The sequence below is a fragment of the Jaculus jaculus genome, chromosome 11 (assembly GCF_020740685.1).
Source record: "Jaculus jaculus isolate mJacJac1 chromosome 11, mJacJac1.mat.Y.cur, whole genome shotgun sequence".
In the NCBI taxonomy this organism is placed as follows: domain Eukaryota; kingdom Metazoa; phylum Chordata; class Mammalia; order Rodentia; family Dipodidae; genus Jaculus; species Jaculus jaculus.
The window spans coordinates 110,387,737-110,400,974 of record NC_059112.1 but is presented as its reverse complement, the minus strand read 5'-3'; the positions used below and the strand labels follow the sequence as shown (position 1 = coordinate 110,400,974).

Below are 13,238 nucleotides of genomic sequence, written 5' to 3'. Positions count from 1 at the left end.
AAACAGGCCATAATTTGTTACATGATATCATAAGTATAATTACTGAGTTTATATTCTAGGCCTACTTCAACCTGCTAAAAGATTATTAGGAACAACAAAATTCTACCTGATGCATTGGCTCATAATTTGCCAGGTATCTTAAGAAACTATTGAAATGACAGGATCTTGTTCGTTGTAATGGTCCTGTCACTTAAAGGAGGAGGTGACTAGCCTGGGTTTTTGGCCAACCTGCCTCAAGACAATAAAAATCTACTTTAGCTACTCATAAAATCATTTCCAGGTGTGTTAGCTGTATTGGTAAAGATTATCCCCCAAACAATTGTGATGTTTTGCCTGTTTTCATAGAGTTAAACCTTTTAAAAATGTATTTCCTGGAATTTATTAACAGATGTCTCAAATCAATGGGTTATATATTTTTATTTTTATTATTTTTTTAAGCAAGCCCAACCCTTTTTATGCAAGAGAGAATAAGGAGAGAGAATTGGTACACTAGGGCCTCCAACCACTGTAATAGAACTCCAGACATGTGTGCCACCTTGTACACATGTACAATCTTGTGTGCTTGTGACCCTTTGTATGTCTGGTTTACATGGGATCTGGAGAGTCAAACATAGGTCCTTAGTCTTCACAGACTAGTGCCTGAATCACTAAGCTATCTCTCCAGCCCTCAATAGGTTATATAAAATTTATAGGTATACACTGGTATTATAAGACAAATCTGCTTGTCATTTTTCCTAGATTTAATTTAAAGTATAGACATTTTTGATAGCATAAGTAGTAAAAAGAAAATTCTAAGTTTTTCCACTATGTCCCTGCAGATTTCCAATAATAGGATGGTTAGCTCTTTTATGCTAGAATATTCTAGTGAGCTTTCTGTCAATTGGTAATAAGTCAATTAGATATAGTCTTTCTTAATAGTCTTATATGAAAGGTGGTTGATTAATCTTTTGGGTTCTGAGATGAGATGGATGAAGGAACTGGGAATGAATTTTTCCATGTTGGACACATAGAATACTTGCTAAGAATGATTTTTTGAGAGGAACTTAGGTCAGAAAGTTGTAGTATGTGTAAGAAGATGCATATATGTAGAGAGATTACAAGATAGATCTAAAAAGACCAAATTTTGGGCTGAAGGGATGGCTTAGCTGTTAAGGCATTTTCCTGCAAAGCCAAAGGACCCAGGTTCAATTCCCCAGGACCCACGTTAGCCAGATGCACAAGGAGGCGCACACGTCTGGAGTTCGTCTGCAGTGGCTGGAGGCCCTGGCGCGCCCATTCCCTCTCTCTCTCCCTGTCTGCCTCTTTCTTTCTCTGTCTGTCCCTTTCGAATAAATAAATAAAAATAAAAAGCATTAAAAGAAACAAATTTTGCTTAAAACTAATTTCTTTATTTTATTGATTTTTTAAGGTAGGGTCTCTCTCTGACCCAGGCTGACCTGGAATTCACTATGTAGTCTTAGGGTAGCCTTGAACTCAAGGCAATCCTCCTACCTCTGCCTCCCGAGTGCTGGGATTAAAGGCATTCACCACCACACCCGGCCTAATTTCTTTTTATAAGGAACAAAAGATAATTTTCATAGTTTCATATTTTCTGTTTCACGTTTCCATGTTTCATAATAAACATAGGTGAACATCATGCCTGAATTTAAGGGGTTTTCAACTGTTAACAGACTCATAGATGCTCTAAAATTGTTATATGCATACAGAGATTTAATCTAAACTCTTTAATTAGTCACAGGTAATGTCCTGTCCTGTGTGTGAGTGAGTCACAAAATCAAACACAGGTGTAATTCACATTCTCTGGAGGTCTGACCAGGTTAGACACAGATAAGACCCTGTTCCTTTGTGTTTTACAAATGGATGAAATAAATTTCCTAGGTAAAAACAAATAGTTTCAAAATAGGACAAAAAGTCGTAGGGTGCTTAGCTCTCTGTTCTGTCATTTCTCTTGCTCTTGCTTGCTGTTATGTGATATTTAAATTCATGGCAAGCTGTACTCTGCATCTCCTCTCAGACCCCAAGAAAATTTAAGCCATGTCTTCTCCACACCATGTCCAGACCTTGTCCAAAAACAAATTAGCCAATTGTCTCTGACAAGGAAAAAAGGTAGTTAACAAAAAGCATAGAACTTTAGTCTCCTTTATAGTTACTCTTCTTATCACCTATAGTTACCTCTATCAGATAAAATTTCTAAACTTTTTTTTAATTTTTAAAAAAAAATTTTATTTTTATTTATTTATTTGAGAGAGACAGAGAGAGAGAGGCAGAGAGAGAGAGAGAGAGAGAGGGAATGGGTGCGCCAGGGCATCCAGCCTCTGCAAACGAACTCCAGACATGTGCACCCCCTTGTGCATCTGGCTAACGTGGGACCTGGGGAACCAAGCCTCAAACCGGGGTCCTTAGGCTTCGCAGGCAAGCACTTAACCGCTAAGCCATCTCTCCAGTCCTCACATTTTTAATTTTTGAAAACATAAACTTTTTTTTTTTTAAAAAGAATAAAGCCAGGTGTGGTGGCACACGCCTTTAATGCCAGCACTGAGGAGACAGAGGTAGGAGGATTGCCATGAGTTCAAGGCTACCCTGACTACATAGTGAATTCCAGGTCAGCCTGAACTAGAGTGAGACTTTGGCTCAAAAAAACAAAACAAAAACCATTAAATGGGTAAAGTAAGTCAAGGTATTTAATCAGGTTACAAACTCCTTAAGTAAGACAACCATCAGACTTGCTTAAAGTGTATATCAGGGCAGAAAAAGATATCATGATAGAAAAGCATTGAGTAAGTGATCTCTGTCATCTGCCTCTCCCTTTCTCTCTCTCTCATATCACAAAAAGGCAGGATTCTTCTGGGTGTGATTGGTCTAATCCATATATGTAAGGTAATAAAATCAGAGCTCACCTTTAAAACAATAAATTTTAGTCCCTAGACCATTCTGTAATATTCACAGATCAGGGGGGACCCATATCCCAGGCTCCCATAGAGGGGAGCAGGAAAGGGGTGCCAGGAACCCTTCAGAGGGCATTTAGGCTCTCAAGACAGGAGTAAGAGTGGAAATCTCCACACTTGGGCCTACATTGCTATTGACACTTCTTTTTAAAAAAAATATTTTTATTTTTATTTTTATTTATTTATTCATTTGAAAGAGAGAGAGACTGGGCATGCCAGGGCCTCCAGCCACTGCAAATGAACTCCAGATGCATGCACCTCCTGTGCATGTGATTTACCTGGGTCCTGGGGAATTGAACCTGTGCCCTTTGGCTTTGCAGGCAAACACCTTAACCACTAAGCCATCTCTCCAGCCCTGGCACTTCTAAAATGCCACGATGTGAGACAAGTGCGGAGCTGGGAGAGATCTGGCAGAGCTCGATCTTGGGAGCTGGCCGCAATGGGTGAGCAAGGATACCCTATCTTGGACCTTCCTTGCTCCAGTAGACACATAGGCTATGTTATGTACCCCCTTTGATTGGGGAGAAAACTAGGAAATTGGGGTTAGGGTTTCTGTAGGAAGAAGATAAAAATCCCTTATTTCTTCTCCCAGATTTGGTTCTGGAGGGATGCTCCCCTCCAATTAGAAAATGCAAATAGGTTGGGACAAAGCCTGACTCTAGATTCTTCTATTTGCTTTCCTTCATTTCATTTCAGAGGGGACAATTGGCTCCCAAGATTGGGAAGCCAAGAGAGAAAGAAGGGAAAGGAAAAGGGTGGCAAAAGAACAGAAAGCAAGATAGAGAAAAATAAGGATAAACATCACCAGATCATAAGGGTGGTGACAGTCGCTCAGGGAAGAGCCATTTATCCCTTAAATGGATAAAATCTGAAGAATGTCTACTTGATGCCAAGGTTTTAACTAGGAGAGAAACTGTGTCCAACAGGTTACTATTTTAATTTGTTCTTAGTTTAAGGGTTATAAAAACTGGCTATAAGGCTCTCAGTAAAGTAAATTAGGCTCTTCTATTTGTCAAGATTTTAACTATTGGAGAAACTGAGACTTATGGTTAAGATTCGCTCCATGATGCTAATTTGTTCATGGTTTAGGGGATTAAAAAAAAAAGCTGGCTTTAAAGCCAGTCGTGGTGGCACACACCTTTAATCCCAGCACTGGGGTGGCAGAGGTAGGAGGATTGCTGTGAGTTCGAGGCCACCCTGAGACTTTGTAGTGAGTTCCAGGTCTGCCTGGTATAGAGTGAGAGCCTACCTCAAAAAAATTTTTTTTAAAAAATCTGGTTTTAAAGTGCTCAGACAAGTTAACTATGTTTTCTGTTTGCCAAGATATTAACTACGGGAGAAATTGAGTCTTAAGGCAAAGATTCGCTTATTAGGGTTTAATATCCAAGATAAGGTTTTCATACTTAAGAACATTGTGACATTAAAGATAGCTCCTGTTTTATGCTAATTCTTTCCAATGGTGATCACTAGGTTTAATCATTTAAGCTTGTTTAAATGATTTAATTTCAGTCATTGTAACTTCTATCCTCTTACGAGGTTAAATATGTTGGGACAGCTTGCCTAAGCTTGATCAATTTTAAGTCACGAGTAAAGCATAAAGTTACTTTATGTTAATAAAATTTCTAATATACATCAAATTAATTTCTAGTTGTGGTAGTTTAAAAGGATGGCCCCTAATCTAATTACAATTTTATTAAAGTATGTAATTTAGACATGAAGCCACCTAGCTTGAGGAGGTGTCAGTGGGCAGATCTTAGGGTCCAGCCCTAAGGTGTGATGGTGGATTTGGAATTCCAGCCTAAAGATATGCAAAGTGCCTGAGTTCTGCCAGGAGATCCTGTTGTGTGCTTGCTTGTGGTGCTCCAGGTGGCTTTTGGCTCTTTTCTCTTTCTCCACTTGGACCTGTAAAAATTTCCATTATGGAACTTCCCCTGGATCTGTAGGCTTCAGTAAACATCCCTTCCTTCATAATTGTAACTAGTCTGGAAGTACATCTCAGTGACATGAGGCTGTCTGATACAAAATTGGTACCAGAAGTGGGGTGAGAACTTTTGTTTTGGAGGAACAGGCATAGACTTAGTGCTTGAACTGAAGATGCCTTCTGGAGAAATAAGACAAGTATTATGAATTAGTCTTGTGAGCATTTAAAAAAGCTAAATACAAACCAGGTGTGGTGGTGCACACCTTACCCCAGCTCTTGGGAGGCAGAGGTAGAATTGCTATGAGTTCAAGGCCACCCTGACACTACAGAGTAAATTCCAGGTTAGCCTGGAATAAAGCGAGACCCTACCTTCAAAAACCAAAAAATAATAATAATAATAATAATAAAATAAAATAAAATTAATAAATTTTTAAAATTGCTAAATACAGAGAAAATTAAACTTAGAGGCTTGACTTAAAGTTTCTGAGGGGAAGAAAAGATGACGAAAAGACCTTGTTGGAACTGGGTTACTTGCATAAGGGCTGAGTTCTATGGACCAGGCCAAAGAGTTTGATCAAAATTAAATTGATAATAGACAGATGTGCTTGGCTAATGATATTCAACTGAGAGATTTAAGATTTTAAGTTAAAGAAAGAAACTCAAACAAGGATTGGAAAGATGGCTTAGCGGTTAAGGCACTTATCTGTGATCTCTAAGGATTCATGTTCAACTTTCCAGGTCCCAATTAAGCCAGACACACAGTGCTGCAAATGCACAATATTTCACATGCACACAAGGGGGTGCACACGTCTAGAGTTTAATCGCAGTGGCTGGAGGCCCTGGCATGCCAATTCTCTCACTACCTCACTCTTGAAAAAAAAAAAAAAAAACTCTAACAAGTTAAAATGAAAATTACAGGCACTGAGACTGATTTTAGGTTATTGAAACTTCTGTTGTCAAACACATTAACAATCTTAAGAAAGATGGCCCAATTGCTTTACATTAAAACAATAGAGAGGATGCTTGAGAAAGACTAGGATAAAAATACAAATTCCTGTGCTGGAGAGATGGCATAGTGGTTAAGCGCTTGCCTGTGAAGCCTAAGGACCCCGGTTCGAGGCTCAGTTCCCCAGGACCCATGTAAGCCAGATGCACAAAGGGGTGCATGCGTCTGGAGTTCGTTTGCAGAGGCTGGAAGCCCTGGCGCGCCCATTCTCTCTCTCTCCCTCTATCTGTCTTTCTCTCTGTGTCTGTCACTCTCAAATAAATAAATAAAAACTTTGAAAATAAATAAATAAAATAAAATAGAGCTAACCACTTCAGTAGCTATTTAAAAAAAAAGGGAAAAAAAAACAAATTCTTTTGGAAAGAGTTACTTGAGAAGGAACCTGTCTTCAAGGTCATGATTTATTTCGCCCCTAAATTAAGAATACGACTGTGTTCTGCACACCTGATATTGATTTCCAAATCATGAAAAGTACATGGAAGGGTCATAAAGTACACATGATCCCAGGAGCCACTGCGGAGATGTGGCCTATAGACATGGCATAATGACCCTGAGGCTGACAAAGAAATCAGAAGATAGACCGTGGTTGAAATAAAGACCCAAAGATGTTTTGGATATACCAGGATTGAGCAAGGGCTACCATGAAGGCTATTGGCTGAGGGATGGAAGTTTTCCCTGACTACTCTGCCCAGCTGGAGGGGCAGAATTAAAAAAATCCAGAGACTGTCAGTCATTGGTTTTGTGGAACTTAAATAACAGAAGTTTGATGTTTGCTGGATGGTTGCTGAGTTCACATTGCCCCAGTCTCTCCCCGTTACGCCTTATAACAGTTAAAAATGTTTACTCTCGCATAACTTATGGGAACAGTAGATGTAGACAATGGGGGTGAGTCGTGCTAGCATCTTTCCCCAGAACAACCTGTGTGTGGGTGCCAGCAGTGCAGACGCCTCAACGAACTGTCACCGCCCTTCTGCAGGGACCCCCGTGCAGTCGGCCCCGCGGCTGAACTCCTTTCCTCATGCCCCCTCCAGTGCTCAGCGGAGCCGAGTGAAAACAAGGTGCTGCCGTGAGGTTCGCATTGCTGGCAGAAATCACCTGACCAAGGGCAACTCGTGGGGAAAAAGGGTTACTTTGGCTTACAGACTTGAGGGGAAGCTCCATGATGGCAGGGGAAACGATGGCATGAGCAGAGGGTGGACATCACCCCCCTGGCCAATATCAAATGGACAACCGCAACAGGAGAGTGTGCCAAACACTGGCAATGGGAAATTGGCTATAATGCCCACAAGCCCACCTCCAACAATACACTCCCTCCATGAGGTGTTAGTTCCCAAATATCCATCAGCTGGGAACCTAGCATTCAGAACAAACACCTAAGTGTATGGGCAATACCCGTGTCAAAAAACCACACAAGGCTGTAGGAGATGTCTGTGGAGTGAAAGAATGAGCGAGTGGCTTCCATGAGGCCCCTGGCACAGAGAAGCCTGGGACAGAGCGTGGCTGCAGAGGCCAGGTGGCTGTGTGTCGTGGGGCAGGGCACAGGCGTAGAGTGGTGGCTGTGAGCCTGAGTCCTTGGAGATTGTAACTCAGGATCTTTGGTAGGGGAAAGAGTGTGGTATGCATGGTGGGGGTTGGTGTGTGTGTGTGTGTGTTACCAGGTGTGCAGAGGATAGAGGGGCATGTCTGGTGTGCCCCCATCACCTGTGCAATTCCCTTGTCATGGAGCCTCTCTGAACATGGAGCTGAGTTTTCACAAGGCCCAGCAGTTCTCTGGTCTCTGCTCCCCACAGGACAGGGGACACCCCTGCTCATGGCCATGCCCAGTTGTTGACCTGGGTCCTGGGGAATTGAACTCAGGTGGTCTCCAGCCCTCCCTAAGTGCTCTTCCCCGCTGAACCATGACGCAAGCCGATGCTTGCCATCTTTGGCCCTGAATATTTCCAAAAGCAACATCTACCCCATTATCCTTTTGGTTCACAGGACTCCAATCCCAAAGGTTATGGTCCTTCTGACCCAAGGAATCACTTGGACATACTTTTCAGGCAGCAGTTTTATTTATCAGTAGGCTTAGATTTGAAGTCTGGGTAAGGTTACCCTGACACCATCAGCACCCCTCCACACAGACCACCTCAGCTTGGATGTCTCCTTGCTCCGCGCTGAGTTCTCTCCGCATGGATCTCATTCCTCACTACTATCTGAGGTCTCCTGTGGGTCACCCCATTCAAAGCCAATAGACTTTAAGCCACCAAGGAAATAAAAGCCACAGAAGCCCTTGAGCACCTGGCCCTGCTTGGGGGGGAAGACGGTGAACTCAGTGCCGACTTTATTCCCAAATGTGGCTTTACGCCACTCGTCGGTATACACAGTAACATGCAGGATATTTATCATGTAGGAGCCAGACACCTGGGTGATATATTCACCAGGATTCAAGACGAATTCCTTAGAAGTCCCTCCTTTAGTGCCATATACATCACTCCAGGTTTCTCCATATTTCACCTGGACACTAGAAGAAAGGCGAAGCTTGAATAGTCACCCAAATCCCGTGTAACCCAGCTTCCTGGATGCTCAGTGCCCCTCCCCCTGCCCATCGGGCTTCCTCGGATGCGCTGGGCCCTGACCCCTGCTCAGTCTGCTCTGTATGATGACCTCGAGCCCATTACACAGTCTCTGCAACTTAGTTTCCTCATGTTCACAGTGGGCATGTGAGAAAGAGATGATGAGGGCTTGAGAGATGGCTCAGTGGTTAACGCTGCTTGCTTGCAAACCCTGGGGGCCCAGGTTCCATCACCCAGTACCCACATGAAGCCAGATGTGCACAGTGAAGCATGCATCTGGAAATCATTTGCAGGGGCAAGAGGCCCTTGGCATCCACATACTCTGTCTGCCTCCTCCTCTCTGTCTCAAATTTAAAAAAAGGGGAGAGCTGAAGCAATTGCTCAGTGGTTAAATGCACTTGCCTGCAAAACCTGAGGACCCAGACATAATTCCCCAGTATCCACATAAAGTCAGATGCACAAAGTGGTACTTGCATCTGGAGCTCATCTGAAGTGGCTAGAGGCCAGGGTGCGCCCATTCTCTCTCTCTGTCTCCTCCCCCCGCCCTTCAAATAAATAAATAAATATTTTCAAGCGCCCGTGAGGTGGTTGGGGCAGGGCGGAACGTGGCGGGCACACTGACGCGACCTGGAGGAAGGAAGGCCTGCTGTTAATGGAAGGTGTCCTAAACTTTCTTCGTCTGCCGCGTGTGTGTGTGTGTGTGTGTGTGTGTGTGTGTGTGTGTGTGTGTGTGTGTGTGTTGTCGTGCACGGGTATATGATTATTTGTATATGATTATTTGTATGTGTGGAGGCCAGGGGCTGATGTGCGTTGCCTTCCTCAATCACTCTCCACGTTTCTTTTTGAGACTCTGCCGCTCATTTGAAGCTCACTGATGCATTTAGACTTGGTGGCCAGGAAGCCCCAGGGAGCCTCTGTTCCCACCTCTCTAGTGCTAGGTTTACAGGGCCCATGACCCACTGCCTCCCACCTTAAAAGCCGAACAGCATTTTTAGTCATCCGAATGGCTGCTATGTCTTCTCCGCTGGCTGGGGCGGTGCAGAAACGTTTGCCAACCGTTGACCCATAGTACTCTGTGTGGATGGAAACCCAGGAGGGAGAAAAACCTTCTCAGTTGTGTGGAGGGCAGCTCTCCCTCCCTTGATGCCACTTAGTGTGGGGCAGGGGTCTCCTGGGTGGATGGAAGTGGGGGTGACCCCCAGAGAGGGCAGACTGTACCAGACTTACCCTGTGTTCCAGACGCGGGGGTCCCCAGGAGGGTCAGGGTCAGCCACAGCAGCACGGCCTCTGCCCGGCGCATCGTGCGGATCTCTGCAGAGAGGGGGAAGAGGCCTGAGTGCAGGGGCCGCAGGACGCCCATGTCACCCCGGGAGCCGCCCTGCTTACCTGGATGGCAAGTCGGAGCTGGGTGTCTGGTGCTGGGCTGTCCTTGCCCTGCCCCTTATATGTTCTTGGAGCCTCTCGGGCCTCTGTCCAGAAGGAAGGACCCAAGGCGTACCAGGAGACAGGAGGAAGCTCAGTAGGGGATGACTGTCCTGGGGCACGCCCCTCAGCCCTCCAGGGGAGGCCCTTGAACACACTCTGTCGATGACTTGGCACAGAAGCCTACAGCAACAGAACTGACACTCAGTTTTGCCACTGTCAGCGCTGGGTTCTTTCATAGGCACCCACATTGATCTTGTCCCTTCAGGCGGGGGAGGTTTCTCAGAGCTGGGTTGGCCAGCCTGGTCAGGCAGGTGACAGGACCCTCAGAAACTCTGCAGAGCCCAGTACAGGCCTCCCAGCATCCAGCTGAGTTTCTTCCAGCACTGAAGACTGTATTACATAGAGATGGGTCAGTTAACAAGATTTACAACAGTCCCCTCCCACGTGTGGTGGTTGGATTCAGGTGTCCCCCATAAACTCAGGTGTTCTGAATGCTAGATCCCCAGGTAATGGAGATTTGGGGATTAAAGCCTACTGGAGGCAGTGTATTGTTGGGGGTGGGCTTGTGGGTGTTATAGTCACTTTCCCCATGCCAGTGTTTGGCACACTCTCCTGCTGCTGTGGTCCACCTTAGGTTGGCCAGGGGGTGATGTCCACCTTTTGCTCATGCCTTCATTTTCCCTACCATCATGGAGCTTCCCCCTTGAGCCTGTACTTCAAAAGGAACCTCTTTTTCCCACAAGCTGCTCCTGGTTGGGTGATTTCTACCAGCAATGCAAACCTGACTGCAACAGTAAAGTGGTACCGAGGAGTGGGGTTGCTGCTAGACACCTGCCTGTGTGGCTTTGGTATTTCAGAGCTGATTTTCAAGAGGAATGTGGAAGGACTTGAAACCTTGGCCTTAGAGACGGCTTGCAGTGCCATAAGTACAGCTTGATGGAGTGTTCTGGTCAGAGTTGAAAGACCTGAATGCCATAAGAACTATGGACTGTGATGTTTGGCTTATGAGGGTGAGAAAGAGCTTTGCCTGCACTGGGCTAGCAGTTTGTGTGAGTAGCTTGCTGTTATGCCCGTGCCCTGAGAAGTTGTGCAGGATCGCTTTGCATAGAAATGAACTGGTGTGAGCAGAGAGATATGGCACAGAAAGAAAAATCTTTGGGTGATTGCTTCCATTCAGGTGCAACTGAGAGATTACAACCTTTAAGATTGGGCTAGCTGACCTACAATGGGGCAACAGGAAGAATGTAGACTCCTTTGGAGAGGCCTGAGTGCTTAAGAAGTGTCCTGTTCTTCAAAGTCTGCTTTATTCCCCCCAGGATTAACAAATTGGCACCCTACCTGGTATTGTGGAGTATATGTAATGCAGGAAAGAGAAGGTCGTTGAGTTTGCAACATGGTCTTGTGTTTTGGAAATGGCCATGGGCAGTGTGAAGCAGGTTTGCTGGTTGCCTGCATGGAGACCCCATGGGGCCATGAACCATGGCTTGCAGTGGAGACCCAGTGGAGATGCTGGAACCACGAGATGGCTGCTAAGGAGCTGCCGGCCCTGAGGAAGTTTCCCAGGACTGTGAGTAGCCTAGCTGGAGGGGCAGAACTGGAATGCCAGAGACTTGTTGCTGGTTATGGGACTTGGAGATTTGTCACTGGCCGGAGTTCTTGGACTTGAAGAGCTTGTTGTTTGCCCTGGTTGTTTTAAATTTTATATTGGCTGGCTGTTTCTCGGGTATGCCCAGTGCAGTCTTTTGCAGTGTGAATGTTTATTGTGTGCCATTATGGGGTTTTGGGAGGGGATTATTTTTTTTTTTGGTATTATGGCTCAGTTAAAAGACCTCGGACTATGGGGATGTATGAACATCATTGGAATTGATAAAAACTATGGGGACTTTTAAAGTTGGACTAAAAAATGCATTTTAATTTATATCATGTGTGGATATCAGTTTGTGGGGGCCAGGGCCGGAATGTAGTGGTTGGATTCAGGTGTCCCCCATAAACTTAGGTGTTCTGAATGCTAGATCCCCAGCTGATGGACACTGGAAATTGTTGGGGGCAGGCTAATGGGTATTATAGCCAGTATCCCCGTGCCAGTGTCTGACACACTCTCCTGTTGCTATTGTCCACCTTATGTTGGCCAGGGGGTTATGGCCCCCCTTGGCTCATGCCTTTGTTTCCCCTGCCATCATGGAGCTTCCCCCTGAAGCCTGTAAGCCAAAATGAACTTCTTTTTCCCACAAGCTGCTCTTGGCTGGGTGATTTCTACCAGCAATGCGAACCTGACTGCAACACCATGTCACTGAGCCCTCCTGGTGCTCTGTAAGCAGATGCTAGGCTCTGACAAATCACAGCCTTCTTCTGCCTCTGCATCTTTGGCACAGATCCTCCACTTGGTCCTCAGAGTGGGCATCAAATCTTGGGCATCTGTGCCAGGGTGTCACAATTCTGCCACCCCCACCCCCTCCTGAGGCCCAATTTTGAGATAGGGTCTCACTGTAGCCCTGACTGGCAGCGAACTCACTCTGTAGTCACAAACTTGCCTTGAACTCAGTCACACTCCTACCTCTGCTTCCCCAGTGCTAGTGATTAAAGGGGTGTACCACCACACCTGGCTTTTTCTCCATGTTCAAATAGGCTCTCATGTAGCCCAGGATGGCTCTAAACAAGCGAGGATGAGATTGGAAGGAAGAGGCCCAAGGGTGTCCGTGAAGCCTAACATGCCCACTTAAAACATGGGGACAAACTAGGCATGGTGGAGCATACCTTTAACCCTGGCTCCAGGAAGGGAGAGGTTGGAGGACTTCCATGAGTTTGAGGCCACCCGAGATTTCACTGTGAATTCCAGGTCAGGATGGACCAAAGTGAGACTCTACCTTGAAAAACAAAAACAAACAAACTTAAAAGCTGGCTTTAAAGCCAGTTGTGGTGGTATACACCTTTAATCCCGGCACTGGGGTGGCAGATGTAGGAGGATAACCATGAGTTCGAGGCCACCCTCAGACTTTGTAGTGAGTTCCAGGTCTGCCTGGGATAGAGTGAGACCCTACCTCAAAAAATAAAAAGTAACAATCTGGTTTTAAAGTACTCAGACAAGTTAGCTATATTTTCTGTTTGCCAAGACATTAACTATTGGAGAAACTGAATCTTAAGGCAAAGATTCACTTATTTGTGATTAATATCCAAAGATAAGGTTTTCATAGCTAAGAACAATGTGACTTTAAGATAGCTCCTGTTTTATGATAATTCTATCCAATGATCATCACGAGGTTTAATCATTTAAGCTTATTTTAAATGATTTAATTTCAGTCATTGTAACTTTTATCCTCTTATTAGGTGAAATAAGTTTGGACGGCTTGACTAAACTTGATCAGTTTGAAGTCATAAGTAAAACATAA

At 44.9% G+C, this 13,238-nt stretch overlaps 1 protein-coding gene across 1 annotated transcript; it reads right to left on the bottom strand.

The window, feature by feature from the left end:
* Positions 1-8,050: 8,050 nt before the first annotated feature.
* Positions 8,051-9,787, bottom strand: LOC101609344 (zymogen granule protein 16 homolog B). Its single transcript, XM_045161301.1, has 3 exons — positions 9,655-9,787; positions 9,398-9,500; positions 8,051-8,375 (listed from the first exon to the last, which is right to left on the bottom strand). The coding sequence occupies exons 1-3, from the start codon at positions 9,785-9,787 to the stop codon at positions 8,051-8,053; spliced, it is 561 nt and encodes a 186-aa protein (XP_045017236.1).
* Between the last annotated feature and the right edge of the window lie 3,451 nt (positions 9,788-13,238).